General features: G+C 38.1%; 1 protein-coding gene across 8 annotated transcripts in view; it reads right to left on the reverse strand.

The window, feature by feature from the left end:
- The window catches only part of fam13a (family with sequence similarity 13 member A), a 78,006-nt gene that overhangs the window by 42,277 nt on the left and 19,588 nt on the right, over positions 1-16,141 (reverse strand). For all 8 annotated transcript variants that reach the window (XM_036574976.1, XM_036574980.1, XM_036574978.1 and 5 more), the window contains 4 exons: positions 14,350-14,497; positions 11,870-11,956; positions 8,699-8,791; positions 4,232-4,458 (listed from right to left, as the gene is read on the reverse strand). In XM_036574976.1, the coding sequence (XP_036430869.1) occupies positions 4,232-4,458; positions 8,699-8,791; positions 11,870-11,956; positions 14,350-14,497 (555 nt within the window). The remainder of the gene's footprint in view (positions 1-4,231; positions 4,459-8,698; positions 8,792-11,869; positions 11,957-14,349; positions 14,498-16,141) is intronic.

Raw genomic sequence — 16,141 nt, forward strand, 5'->3', positions numbered from 1 at the left:
AGTAAACAAAATGGCTGTTTGCACGGTAGACATTGCAACACTTGGTTCCTATCAGCACCACTTTAAAAGAAATCGAGTTGTTGGAAGATTTCCCTACAGTGAACCATTTTTTTTTAATTGGTAAAATTTTCCTTAAGATTAGTAACCAAATAATAAGCCTAGATTTTACAATGGTTAATTCATTTTTTTCAAATTTCAAGAATAGTTTCATATTGAATATCAGAGCTATCACCTATCACTGCTTATGAGTGCAGTGTAAGTGCCAAATGTAAAGTAACAGGTGTACAGATCATATCATATACTGTACTACAGATCACTCCTCCTTACAACTGCAATGACATCATGGCTCTCTAGTACAGTAGGTGGCTGTACAGTGGCTGGATTAGGAACTTCAGAAGCACTGAGCCAACAGATAATCATGTACTGTAAAAAGTGAAGCACATCAGATGTGCAAATAAATGACACACTAATAAAAAAAAAAATATTACATCAACACATTTCTCTTTCAGTTCACTTACTTTTACCAATGATGTTGATGTAATATATTGTAATAATGTGAAAATTATGTACAGAATTAAATCAAGCAAACTCAATGCAGCATTTCTGTCTGTGTGTTATAGTTGAATTTACAGAGGAGCACTATAGCCTAATCTACATTCATCAACATGGTGAGACACACAGACGTGCAGAACATTATCCATGAATGTGTGGGTACCTATTTAGTAGGCAGAGTGAACAGCTTGCTAAGGTATTTGGTGTGTTTGTCCAGACCCGGTTTGGACCAGTAGAGAGCTGACCTGCTGCTGACATGACATCCACACGTATCTACAGAAAGTAAGAGCAAGCTGCCAAGCCATCTACTTCAGCTGAAACACATGAGAGGCTAGGGTCTATTTCAGGGAATCCAGAGTGATTTGATGGGTGTCTGGTTGCTTTGTGAACTTGCATGACATACAGACACAGCACCAGTGACCAAATTGAGACAACATACGGGGCAACAATGTTGGCATGATTCGATGATTACACTATATTCAAGATTGAAAATCCCTGCATAGAATTCCAACATACTTGAATTAAAATTCATTATTTTATTCCAGTTTTTTTCAGCAGGGCAAGTTTGTTTTAGTAAATAGTAACCATTATATCACTTATGTTGACATACTTTTAGCACATAATCAGAGAAGAGTGGTGGTCAGACGACAGGTTTACCAGCAGAGGGGAAGCCCAGGCTCTTACGGTGAACCCGATCTAAAGGTCAAACGGCACGACTCTGTGCAACTTAATCTACCTCAGTTTTGCAAGTCTGTGTGATTCAGCCTGTACTGGACTAGACAGGGGCGTCCCTCACTTCTCAAGTGTTTTTAGTTCTTATTGGACACTCAGCACTCAGCCTCTGACGTGGAAATTCTGGGAAAGATTCATAGTGGTGCCCAAAATGTGCTGAAATGTGTTGCTCTTATATAGCAGTTAGAAAAGCACCCTTGCACAGAATAATGATAATAACAACAACATGGGTCTGAATCTAATATAAAGTTAATGTAACTTGTCAAAATTGCACAGCCTGTATGTTTATGTCCTACAGTTTTTCAGAATATATGTCAGTGAAATAGTGAGACCACAGGGCGTTGCTTGTTATTACTTGTTAAAGGCTGCAAGTCTATAACACGTAAGTAGGCTACATTTGTCACGTCTTGTGCTTTGGTCTGATAAGAACAAGCCATTTCAAAGCTCCTAGATTAAACCTTTTGTTCATATACTCTATATCATACTTATACATCCAAATGTAATGGACGTTTGTACAGACGTATGGTTCAAACCTGCACCCAGGAAAATTACAACTGTAAGAAATCAAGGCGATGTTAATAGAAATTTAGTTTAACGTAGTTTAATAACAAGTTAAGCATTTGCCAAGCATCTACAGTTGATCGTCTAAATAAAGTGTTACTCTGAATATTCCACCAGGTGCACTCAAAGAAATAAACTGCTGTATGATCATTTAATTAGATCATGCCACACATTTCCAAGTGTGTGATCAGAGTCAGTATACATAGATACAGTTCTTCAACTGTTGATGGAAATTAAAACCAGACCAGTATCTCTGTTGGTTCATTTTTTGTATTTGAATGTATTTACATACTTCTATAACTTGTAGTCCATGTATTTACTGAATAATAAGCCTTAGGATGTAATGGGATATAAAGGGCTAATCTATTATTAATCTTTAACTGCCAAGGAACTAATAGAAAGATAAGCATATATGAAAATGAAGAATCGAGGTCTGGATTGGTTCTGTAGCATTAAATAAGTTAAAGCTGTAGTGCTGATCATGTCGGTATAATCTGAGGTTGTTGTTAAGTTTAATGCTAACTGGCTACCTGCTTTACATCTGCAGCCTGTCTACTTAATTTATTTGCTCAGCATACCTGCTCAATTTACTTAACTGCAGTAAATAATTTCCTGCACCACAATTGCCAACAATTCATATTGGATTGCCGGAGCCGTCAATGGAGCAGGTTGGTGTCGGGTTACGAATCAACACAGGCTACTGCACTGACCGACATGGCCAGAAGAGCAAGTGGCTGGTATTATAATTTAATCTCACTGTTGTGGTGTAAAGAGATAGTAGTTGCAATAAATTATGATGAACCCCTATGACAATGAGCTCTATGATGTATTTAATATTATCACTGGAAAAAAAAATGTAAAAGTTTGAAAATCAGCTCAAAACATAGACTGGAATCATTTAATTTGTCTTACACAAACATTGGATTCATGTGATTCAAATGTGTACAGCATTTGCACATGAATACAATATATTAACACAATTTATGTTTTTCAGTTTATTTATTTTTGGCAGTGATAGTGTTCATGTAACAGATTTGATTAATGCAGAAATTATGTACATATTTGAATTAAGTAAACACAATGCATCACTTTTTTCAGTATAGTGCAAATGAGAAAGTGGCTAAGTGGCTAACGCTAATGCTTCCACTTTTACAGAGGCAGAACAAACCTCACCCCGACAACAAGCCCCACGGCTTCAGCACTGCTATTCCAGGAGACACCTGATCTCCACAGCCGATCAGCTTTCAGTTGCTTATAATAAGTGTGCCTGGAATTTGGGTGTCTGTGGCATGCCGCTAGCCATGCTACGATACCTCTTAAAACTTAAATGGCAGCTAGATGTTCAACATACTTGTCAGCACTATCTGAGATGATGGGGAAAATAGGGTCATACTAACCCAGTTCCATACAGGTGCCTCTTCATGCTAAACTGTTATGCTGAACAGTTCTGCCATTTCTCTAAATAACTACAAAGAACAGAATGTGTGAAGGGATACCTGATTCTGAATCATCAATAATAATTTCCAGCCTGTGCATTCTTCCACCTTAAGTAATAGGAACACCTGCATTCGTACTGAGCTTCCCTTTGCTGCTTTTATAGCTCTTCTGTGAACTGGACTAATGGAAAACTTTGGCCTCTCTTCATGGTAATAAGAGATGTTTTTGTAGTTTCTGTGAACTGCACTGATAAGAGTACAATTAAGGATAATAATGGTAACAAAAACTAATTCAATCTACAAAGAGACTGTGGTTACATACAATAACATTCCAGGTGGCTGTATTTCAGTGTAGGATTTCTACTCTGGCATGTGTCACAGAGAACACTAGTGATTAACCCATTAAATCTATAACATTTACAATGTCTTCCTATGATTGTTTTCAACAATGTAACATATACAAGATATGTACAATTGAATTGAATATAACAAGTTGTATATTAGTGAGGCCTACCAAAAGAAGAAGTTCAAAATATGCTACACTCCTTCAATACTAGAAGCAACTAGTAGCTCAAAGCTAAAACCAAAGCCAATACATGAACATTTACAAAATGTAGAAACTGTGTGTAGATTCACCTGGTTTAGCATTACAGAGAAATATAGCATTCATTTTTGTGCGTAATGGACAGACATTTCAGCCTAGGAAATATTGGTCAAATATAAACATCTGTCCAATGCTGCTATTTTTTTAAGTAGTTATGTTTGTGCTGATATGACTCTGGTATTATTTTGCTTCTTTAATAAAAATAGCTTAAACTATGGGAGGTTTCAACGCAGTCAGAAAACAACGCACTATCGAGACAAAATTGCGAAAGTCAGAGTATGTGTAGACAGGATTAAGTAAGCAAACCACATGTCTGCAAAGAGTGGCATGTTTGCATGGAACTCACCTGCTTAAAGTGTCCATGCCTCTGGCAGGGACAGGGTCAAGAGGGGTCAGGTCCATGCTCTCGGGCTGAGGACTGATTCTCCTGTCCTGACTGTGGAGTTGTGGCGGTGCCCCTGGGCTGGAGCTGCAGTCTGGAGGCTGGGGTATATGTCTGGAGAGAGGAAGCCCAGAGGATGGAGAGGGCTGCGGAACTGACCTGAGCATTTCCTTAACCTTCGTCTTCTTCACCTGAGAGAGAGAGAGAGAGAGAGAGAGAGAAAGAGAGAGAGGCACACATAAACATGCATTAGAAGAAGGCCAAATAAACATGAGCAGTCTGGGCACTGCCACTGCAGGCTATCAGATGACAGGCCCTTTGCTTATATTACTGCAGGCCCCACACTCCAGGATTCCTCAGCAGGAAGGAAGTGCCACAAGGCAGAAGAAGAAAGAGGAAGCAGCTGATAAAAAAGGGCTTAGCTCACGTTTCTCTTACCCTGCTCACGGACACAGGCTGTAACTGGCCAGAGCCAGAGACAGTAGAAAAGGTAAAAAATCTCACACGGATAAGAGCAAAGTCAAACTCAGCTCTCCTCATCGCCTCTCGAAGAGTTTACATGAATGGAGCATGCCCTAAAATTCTAATGCTAGATTTCCAAACTGATGTACTAAGGTTTCTTCAGTACTACAGCTACCAAAAAACTGCACAGCTTTCTTTTGGATTAGTCATTGATAATGAAGAGCAATTGATGCTAGTTTCCTCCCAAACACTGCAGCTGCTCCACTGTCTAACTACCACTCACCAGCCCTAATTTGGGTCATTGATTTGTAGTGCAGCAGCCAATTGCAAAGCATTAGGCTTCCAACCCTCACGCCATTCGACAAAGAGGAGAATTTTTCTGAAATGTGGCATTAAACAAGGAGAAAACTCAAAATTAATAATGCTATCACAAAGTCAGATGAGAGTGGACAAGGCCTGTCAAAATGTGTAGGCTGAAAGTAAGGCCTTTAACAGTACACAGCTATTAAAGGTATTCTATTGATAATGACTGCTCTGGGACTACTTACTTCACTGTAATGGAATAGACAGTGGACATTGATGTGTTAATGTGTTAATGATGCAATCACCATGCAAAAATCATTATTTTACTGAATTGAGCCCAAAATACACCAGCAAATTGACCATTACAATGAATATACAAGCTTGGAAGCCGGTCATTATAAATGCAGGTCAGTTGAATTTAAAGTATACTGTATGGATCTAAAAAGCTCTGTTTAGTTATGCAATATTATACCTACTGTTATAACACACAAGGTCATTCTTTCCACTTTTTACAGACTAATTAAAATGTAGCTAGTCTGTGAGCACATGTAAGATATGTTAACACACATGAATATGTAAATGACAGCTCCACATGGTCCTTCTTCAAAAACAAGGAATGAATAGAACAAAGCCAAATGTCTGTCAGTCTGTCTGAATGAGTGCTAATAAAACCACCCAGACAGCTCTGGCCTTTACCAAATAGCATTTTTCAGCATGTCGTCCTTATCTAGGAATTCACAGTAACAGTTATGACTTCAAATACTAGAAAAACCACAAGCAAACACAGTACAGTCAACACTGACTTATTATTCCCTACTCCATTCCATACTCCCTATTCCCTACCACAGCTGGCCAATAACACTCAGCAAAGAAGCATTTTGGGGAGTTTTGTGTTTAAAACTGTTAAAATATATTGCTATAGATAGCTAATTTCACTATATTGTAATAAGTAACCTAAGTAACCTCTATTTAAAGTGTCAATACTACTTGACAAATTATACTTTCACAAGCAACACACCTCTGATCCCTGAATCTGCAGTAGCCCTATCAGTGGTATTTCCTAATATTCCCCTCATGGCTCACCTGAACTCCGTGAACATCTTTATTCAGAGTGAGAGCACAGCATGGCCCATTCACACATACGCCTCCACTCATGGCGACTTGCTGCTTCTTTTCTCTTTCTATAGCAGTAAGCTGCAAAGCTTTCTCTAACAACTTACTTGGCAACTTTTATAGTTACCACGATAAACTTCCTCCACCCACTGTGATGTTCTGAGTAAACTCATCAGGAAAGGAAACACTATGGGGCTAAAAAAGATGTTGAGAACTTCGACCCATAAACAATAAAAATGCTGTTAAAAACATATTGCTTTTGTTCCGCCTAGGCCTTCCTGTTTTGACTGATTTTCAGTAAATAACATTATCGTTATCACTAATAAAAACACTAAATCATGACATTTATGGCACCACTCCCCTGAATTACATAGCATTTTATACCATTATCAAGGAAATACAAAAAGACAAATGCACATAAATGTCGTCACATGAATCCATTTCTTTTTCTTTCCTTATGAAAACAATAAAGATAAAGCAGGTGAGGTTTGAGAACTGTTTTCTGATAAAAGCAAGCACAGGCTGCTCGGGCAGCCTGAGTGGCTTTATAGATTTGGTCTGTTCTGGTAATTCAGAGAAATAAGAGTTGTACTGAAATCCTCTTACATGCATGAATGGCTGTTCAAGGTTCTTGAGAACAACACAGACGTCACAACACTGTGTCAAGACAAGTTTATGTGTATAGTTTCCAGTTAATTGGTTAAGTTATGTAGTGAATTTTGTTTTAGGGTAATCCAAATAGGCAACTGGGTATTTAGGGGTAGACATTTCTTATTGCCCTGTGCCCCTGACCAAAACATTTCACATTCTGACCACTAAAAAAGCAGAGCTGGTGGGCCAGGTGGCCATTTGCCTTAGACTTGCACTTGTCTTTTTTCCTATTAACAAACCTGTTTGATCAAACACTAAACTAATTAGACAAATCAGATTTTGACATTTTTTTCACAATTTTCACAATCAATTAACTATAACTGCCAAGGGGCCCCCCTGCTGAGCTGGTCCACCTGGAGTAATAAGTGTTTTCCATTGGCTAAAAGTTTGCTAATATTCTATAAAATAAGGTCTTAAATAAATAAATAAATAGTGTGTTAAACAAGCTGCCATTACAAAATCATTGCAGTAGCTAATAAACAGTACCTAATGATATAACCTAGGATGATGTCATAGTGATGTCAGAGTGTTAATATATATTTAGTTTCAAAGCAATACCTGGCTGCTTTTGGTACTAAAGCATACTTGTTAACTGTAAATACAACGTATATATGATAAACATGTTTTTGTTGTTCTGACCGTCTTAATTTTGGCCCTTCGTGGCCTTAGCTTGATTGGCTGGGCTGACAGGGTAAGGTTTACACAATAGTCTTCAACAATGCACACATTGTTATCAATCGACTATTATTTCTTTAATTTTAATTCTATTATTTATTACAAAAGTATCAGTCCATGGTTTACTATTAAAAATGTCACATGATGTCATGATCCACCTGTTCACTACTCAAAAAGCTGCCAACATACAATAAGCTTAAAAAGAGCTGTATTGTTGTACAGAAAAAAACACACAAATTAGTGTATTCTGTGGAAATGAATTCCATCACGGAAAACACTGAGACAAGGAAACACTGAAGTAGCCAGGAAGCAAACAGATAACGTTGACGTTCCAGACAGTGACTCTATTATCCAGTAATAAAGGATACTAACTGTAGTTTGTATTATATTAACACTACATACAATCCTAAAAACAGCCATCACTTTAGACGTACAAGCCTGCATGGCCAAGCCAAATAATGAGTTATAACCCAAATGTATGAATTCTTTATTGAGTGAAGAACCTAAAATAAAGTGTAATCCAAGTAAGCCAGTTCCAGTCTTGCTACGTGTTAAGATGAATGATTTCAATGACCCCTTTAGTGATGGCAAACATCTCCTCAGCTGGAGCTGAGCTTATTTTTCACCACCATCTCCTCTTGTTTTTTTCCATCAGCATTTCTCAATCGGCCTACTATGCTGGCCATCAGGTATCACCGTGCTTTCCTATGGCCCTTATCTGGGCTGGCTCAGCAAGAAGTGCTGAACACCACCAGTCTAAGCAAACAGTTTTTTAAGTTTTGGATTTCAAACCTTATACGAAAACATTGCATAAGCTGGTGTCTGCCAAGACCTCCTTGACCTTGCAACTCCAGGAAGTGGAAAAGTGGTTGAAGAGGTTATAAACTAGCAGATTTTTTTTCTCAGAGCACAGCATCAAAATAAAGTCAGGTGATGATAAAACCACTAGGCTTAAGGGAGGGGGTGTAAATAAACACAGTCAGCTCCCACCTGCTGGTGCAAACTAGAGCCAAGAGACTTTTGCAAGGTTGAAGTGTTTTAAGGTGTGTTCTCACATGCTGGGAAGGAAGGTAGGTAATAAATTAAGAAGAAAGGATCAGAATGGACTGTCTATTAAGCTTGCATCAAGATAAAACAGCATGACTATAATTTAATTCAAACTGCCAAAAAGTCTTGCTCAGCTCTTTCTTAAGCACCACTGAAAATGCAAATGGTGAAGACTGTTACCTTCTTTTTTCTCGGCATAGCTGCAGGGTTTGCGAGGCTCGACTCTTTTTCTCTTGGTGAATCTTTGTCTTCTCCTTCACTGTTCCGTGTGGCCTTAACAGAACAGTAAATGATCAGACCATGATTATTAGGAGACCTCAAAGGCAATAAAACCACTCAACAGACTGGACCTTGGGTTCCCAACAGCTTTGGAGGTGAAAACATTAACTGCTGGAGTACTGTTAGCTGCAACTAGAAATGAAATTAAGACAGTTGTAGGAATTTTAATGGCCATAAAAACACCTACAAATATGAGACAACAACCCCTGAATAGGATGCCTTTCTTGACAGTAGATAAAGTAGAATTTATGTAAAATTCCTAGGAATCAGCAGCAGCACAGTGGCTGCTAGGATAACATGATGTTAAGTCATTCTAGAAGGCCATAGCTCATAAGGGTTCATACAGAGAATCTACACAAACATGAGGCCTAGCCCATCTCCAGCTGCCTAAACATGTGATTCTGAACACGTACACATCTTATACATCAAGAAAATATTTTTTATATCTCTCAGTCAGCCTTTTATATATATATATGTTCAGAGAGAGAGTGAGAGACAGATAGAGAGAGCACATGATCAGTATAATGGCATTACATTTCACTTTCCCCTTATTTTCAAATTTCAAGATCATTACATACACTTGGTTCATTTTTATGATACAGTATACATCCAAAGGTTGATGTGTGCTTGTTCAAAGTTTTTTATCAAGGACATGCATAGCAGGGGGTTTGTTCCCTTTTTGCTGCAGTAACAGCCTCTTCTCTTCTGAGAAGGCTTTAAACTAGATTTGCTTTGGTTGTATTCAGCCACAAGAGCATAAGTGAGGTCAGGTACAGATGTTAGATGATTAGCTCTGGATCACTCCAACTGATCCCTAAGGTAGGTATTCAGTGGTGCACCATCACTTCAGAGAAGGCAGGTTCATTGCTCCACATCCCAATGCTGAGGAGTTTTATACTCCTCTAGCTCCTCTAGTTTGGCATTTGACCTCATGTGCAGATACTCAGATACTCCTATTCTACTGGCAATGCTTTGCTACTGAATTTTTTATAAGCTGTGCATGCTCACCTGAACAACCTGTGTCAGCAATGGGCGCTGAATTTACTGATTAGAAGGTGTGTCTGGACACCTTTTGACATGCAGTGTGCTTATTAAGCTGAACTGTCTTTTTACAATGCAAATTTAAAGTCATATTCCTACCATTCTTGTTTGCATTGTGCCAAGTTTTTCCCAGACAAAATCTAAATCTAGATCTCAGTGAAAGATTATTATTTTTAATTTAAATTTGAATACATTTGTATGTTGTGCAGGAGTAAGCACATGTCCTGCGGTCCAAAATAACATCTTTTCTTTATCCCCCTCAAAAACATCAGTGCCCACGAGTTACCCAGATTTTGACCACAGCTCTGCATTGATTAGCGCTGTCAATGCTTTAATGCACTTTCTTCAACTTATGAAGGACATGACAATTAATATGTAAGAGTGTTGGAGCTTGATAAACACTAAACTTGGCAAAATTGGCAGATCAGAGTAATGCTGAGTAGAAAGTCGCATCATAGGTGTTTGTACACAACTAATGCACTTCATTAAAACTATAAAGAATAAAAGGAAGACTTTATTTGAAGTCTACCTACACAGAGACTTCACAGCACATGCACAAGCAGTGAACATTTCTAAAACAATATTTGAGTATTTATGAACAGCTCGCAAGATGACATAAGATGGTTATGAAGTAAATGACATTGTATTGACAAAAGGGACCTAAAATTGAAGAGACAGACATTTGTTCAATTTATAACACCATTATAAAGCATCACTGCCAAGTAATGAATCCAATAAGGCCTAGTTAAGAACACTATATTATCAGCTCTATGGGAAATCTTCAAACTGTCCTCAAAAAGTGATGTTTATTTTGATTATAGTTCTATTAAGGAGGCCTGTGAGACATGAAAAATGTTAAAGAAGAGTTAGATGTTCATGTACGCAGCCACATAGCTCTACCCAACAGAAATTGTACTTATGTACTCATGAACTGAGAGAACTGTTATATGGTGTTCTAAACTAGGTCTCGGCCTCATACACTCCATTATTTGTTTCAGTGATACAGTGATATAAGAAAAACAAATGTCTGTAACTTTATTTTAATTATATCACAGTGTTATTTACTTCATAAAACTTCTTATCTTCTCACTTTACAACTAATGGCATAAGTTGTTTACAAATACTTAAGTACTGCTTTAGAAATCATTATTCAGTGCTTATGCAAGAGTTACAAAGACCCTATGGCTGCGTTCACATTTCCAAGTTGAAGTGACACAAATCCGATTTTTTGCCTTAATGTGATCTGATGTTTTCAGGGCTGTGTGAACACGCAAATCTGATCTTTTCAAATCCGACCTGAGCCACTTTCATATGTGGTCCTAGATCGGATACATATCCGATTTGTGGCCATGCGACCTTATTGTAAACGCTCAGATCAGAATTCATGCGCTTTTTTTCAACGGCGCATGAGCCTTTATGCCAACGTTACCATGGCATCAGCACCGAACAGAAGTTAAAGCCTGTAAATGGTGGAAAAGCAACACCTCACCTTGTTCGCCTTCGTCTCGCTCTAACAATGAACAGCTGAGAGCTGATCAGAGTTCATTATCTTCACAGCAAAGCTTGTTCTTCGTTAGTTTGTTTGCTGATGATGCATATGACACACGTGATTTATTTGCGTGATGTGATGAGTGTTACTGAGCAGGATGTGCGCATGCGGGTCATTTAAGGATGCCGGTTCATTCACATTAATAACAGATTTGAATCATTTACCTAAACGAGTGTGAACCACCCTGTCAGAGAGATCGGATTTGAGCAAAAAATTGGATTTAAGCAATAAGGCTTGTAATGTGAACGTAGCCTATGTAGGTAGCCTCCAAATAAAGCGTTACCAAATGTGGCTTGACTTTTGCACCAACCAAACCAGGCCATCAGTGTATCTGACAGATGATATGTGAGCTACTCAAGGTTCAAACTCCTTATGCAACACTGAGAACACACTATTGCCATGCAAACAAGCCCACATTGACATTATGCATGATAGCAAGTACACAAACATACAAACAAAAACAAAAACACACACACGTGTACCTTCTTTTTTCTGGGAACAGGAGTGAGTGTTTTTGGAGAAGGAGAGCGTGGTGACGTCTTTTCATATGCTGTGTCCATGTGGGCCTCCTGGAACAGGACAACAAGCAGAAAGAGTTCACATGAGCTCATCTGTCCTCAATGACCACAAACAAAGCATTCAGCACAAGAAAGCTTCACTTTCCAGAGCACCTCAGGGGAAACCTTTTTAATTTCACTAAAACAACACCCGTAAATGTAGCTGTGCCTAGTTTTAGTAAAACTACTATGCTTAAATTGCTTAATCAAGAATAAACCTACAAAAAGAAATACACAGCCAACAGCTTTTTAAATTTTGTCAAACTCTTTAAAAAATACAGCGCATTACAATTAAGTGCAATATAAGTGTACGGTTTAATTGTAAAGTAAATAAGGGAACTGTAATTCTAATATGTTCAAAAACGTCTAAGACTTCTTTAATTCTAATATTTATACATACCAAATATAATTAAAATAATATTTCTGATAGAATTGGGTTTGACATTTCCGCTACTATCCAATTCAGCATTTTCTGCTGTATTGACAAACTGGTTCCATCTCCAGTGATTGCTACAAATTATGTGGTACCTACTATGAAACTAATATAAATGTTATGTAGTTAAGTGGGTAATCGAGGAAAAGTTATCATGTGCAGGTGTACTTATGTGAAGGTGCCGCTGAGTTATCGTGGCATGTCATAGGGCAACACATCAGAAACCCGAGCCATCTCAATCACGTGTAAGGGTAGGGATAGGTACTGGTAGGGGCAAAGGTCATATGTGGTTATTTAGTCTGAGAGGCGTGAGGTAATCTCTGTCTCGCGGATGAAGTGTTTCCATAGTTTAGCATGCTCGTCAGGCAGCCAGTTCCATTAGACAGTTTGAATGCTGAGCAAAGGAATTATTTTAAAGATTATGGTTTTACTGCAATTAATGTCTATAATAATGCTGATGCATTTACAAACTGTCAAGGTCAATACCAGTATCTTTGTTATCCCACGTATATAAAACCTCAGGTACTTAAAAAGGACTATTTTTTTGCACGAGATGCAATATAACTATATAGCCAATCTACTGTAATCTAATATACAGTGCTATGAAAATCTGTCTCTACTCATTTTTTCTGTTTGCATATTTGTCACAATTATTTCAGAAAAAAAATTAAGTATAAGACAAAGACAACCTAAAAAAACATAAAAATACAGTTTTTAAATGATCATTTCATTTACATTATCCTACACCAGTTTTTCCTGTGTGAAAAGGTACTTGCATCCTTAGTTACTCAATCAACAAAGTAACCAAATTTAGTTGACAAACCCAGACGAATATCTCAGGAACCGCAGGCCCCGGTTGCCACCGGTAAGGTCAACACATGACTGTACTATCAGAAAAAGAATGAGCAAAAACGGTATCTATGAGAGAGTTGCATCCACTGCTAACCAGGAGGAACATGGTCACATTTGCCAAAAACCACACTGATGGCTCCCCTGGTCTTATATATAAAGAATAATGTTCTGCGGACTGATGAGTTGTAAAAAAGGGTTTTGGACAACAGGGTCCTGTTACATCTGGCATAAAACTAAGACAGCATTCCACAAAGATTGGAACATGACAAAACAATGATCCGAAGCACAAGACCAAGTCCACCTCAGAATAGCTTAAAAGAAACAAAATGAAGGTTCTGGAGTGGCCTAGTCAAAGTCCTGACTTGAACGCCATCAAGATGCTGCAGCAGGACTTTAAATGGGCAGTTCATGCTCGAAAGCCCTCCAATGTGGCTGAATTAAGGCAATTCTGCAAAGAACAGTAGACCAAAATTTCACTGATGTGAAAAACTGGGGGCAATTACTTTTTCACATTTGTGATATAGGTGTTGCAATTGTTTTCCTTTGATAAATGAAATATCATTTAATAATATTGTTTTGTGTTTCCTCATGTTCTATTTTGTCTTGCATGACATTCAATATGAGGATCTGAAACCATTTAGTGCGACAAATATGCAAAAATAGAGGAAATTAGGAATGTTTTTTTCACGGTACTGTAATCACTTAACCAAATATACTGTAATCCATGTATTTCAACATGGCAGACGCACATACAGACCCCAGGTGTCTCTGGGGTAAATGAGTGTTTATGATTCCTTTGTTAACTAATGCTCTGGTTAATACTGTTCACCCAAACAGGCTCAACATCATCCTTGTTTGCGTCAGCAGAAGAAAACATGTTTTATGCTTCGCCACCAGCAACGTCACTCAGTACAGAGGGCATTTCCCCTTCAGAGTCCTGCATCTATACACAGATTTGGCTCAGTCTCTGCTGTACTCTGTCGCCATGAGACAGAGAAAAACGCTGCTGTGTGCAATGTGTGTCTCAGATGGGTGGATGAGCAAGAATCTTGCAAAATGTATGAAGCATGACTGAGGGGTAGTAAATCAAAGCGAAGAAAGCTGAATTATTAGCACCCACTTTGACTACAATGATGTTTGTTGCCTTGCTTTTAGGCTGCTCCTCGTCTCTGTCTGGCTCAAATATAGCAGTGTAGTTCTGAATGAGCTTGGCCATGATCTTATTACAGACGTTCTGCTCCTGCATGCCATCAAAACCTGGGGACACACTGAGAAAGAAATAGAAACAAGTCATCAGTGAACTGCTACATTCTGTGCAAAGCACCAAACTGTGCCTTTTCAAAAAAAAGGCAAGAAAATTTTGTTTTACTGTTTATGGCTGGATGGTGGACGGGGTTTAGTTAAAAGAGAATCAAACTAGAGATGAAACTACCACTCCATATGGTTAAAATTTCTGTTCTGTTGACATGGAGTAACACATCCTCCAATTTTAAATATCACTTTTAGTCTTTTTTAATGCTTTAGATGAGGATAACAATGTTGGAATACTGTCCCCTGCAGCACTGGAGTTGCATAGCAGAACACTGTCTTCAAAAGATACAAATACAATGCTGAATATTTATTATGCAACAGTAAAATTAGATAATTAATTCTGATTCTAATTAATTTGCAAGGATATTTGTCTACACCTAAAACACGTAATACAAATTACAAGTTTAGACTCTAGAAAGGCTGCTCTAGAAAGGCTGACTTTTGCACAGTACTATTCACTGCATTGTGTGATGACACAACACTCAGAAAAGGCCTGTCTATAGTGCTTTAAGTTGATTTACTCCACGATCAATGCAGTTCATGCCCATAGCAGCTTCCAGTGAAGGTTGTTTTTAGGAGAGTGATGGGAAAAGCACCTGTAATTACTAAAATTAGTGGTCTCAGTACTTTTGCAGTACTTTTGGCTAGCGAAATGTGAAATGGATAATTTTCTGGGAAGATGACAAAGCTGCACTCATTTCAGAGCTACATCTAAACTGAGGGAGTTGAAAGCAAAAAAAAGTATGTCAAAAAAATAACAATACCTGGAACCAACAAGCTGCCGTAAAATAAGATCATTGTGCACATTTGTGAAAATAATGAAGTCCAAACAAAAAGTGCAATCCTGTCTCACCACTTCAACAACATACACCTGAATGACAAAATGAATGACGAACTAAATGTGAACAGTCATTTGACTGATGCAGACTTACTGGTAAAAGCCAAGATGCCAGCAAGCAGCAAGGCAAAATGACATGAGCAAATATAGCTAAATTCAATAACAGTGTTGCGGCTTTTACTATTTGAGGTTGCGCCGACTGCTAGGCATATGCAAAGTAATGTGCAAAGCACTGTGGCCCCCTGACTGCTAATGAGTTTGAAAATAATGTTGTAGAAGTTTCGCAAATGCTGGACAGCTGTGTGTGTTTATTTGTATGTGAGACCTAATCTGTGTGTGAGGCCTAATTATACCTAAACTACTGGACAACATAAGGCAAAACAACATGTTGGTTCACTGGGCCTCCTTAGGGCCACATACTAGTTAGAGTTCAAAATATATGTGAGCTTGAAAATAACATGTGAGTAATTTAAAGTCATGACCTTAGACGTGCAAATGATGTTTGTGACTGAGAACAGGCTGCAGGTCAAGGACCAGTACATTGTACATCAAAAGGTGACTGAAAATGTGCCAATTCTTTTGTGAAATTTGTGATAAACTGTACAGAGAGACATTTAAGTAATTAAACATGGAATGTGTTATCATGAATACCATCAAGGCTGTGACCTGCAGTAGAACAACACCATTGTGATGTTATTCACAATAGCACACAACTTTGAGTGGTCTATTGCTTTTATAAAACAGTTTAGCAAAAGCAAAGTCA

This window comes from Colossoma macropomum, unplaced genomic scaffold (genome assembly GCF_904425465.1).
Source record: "Colossoma macropomum unplaced genomic scaffold, Colossoma_macropomum, whole genome shotgun sequence".
NCBI classification, from domain to species: Eukaryota; Metazoa; Chordata; class Actinopteri; order Characiformes; family Serrasalmidae; genus Colossoma; species Colossoma macropomum.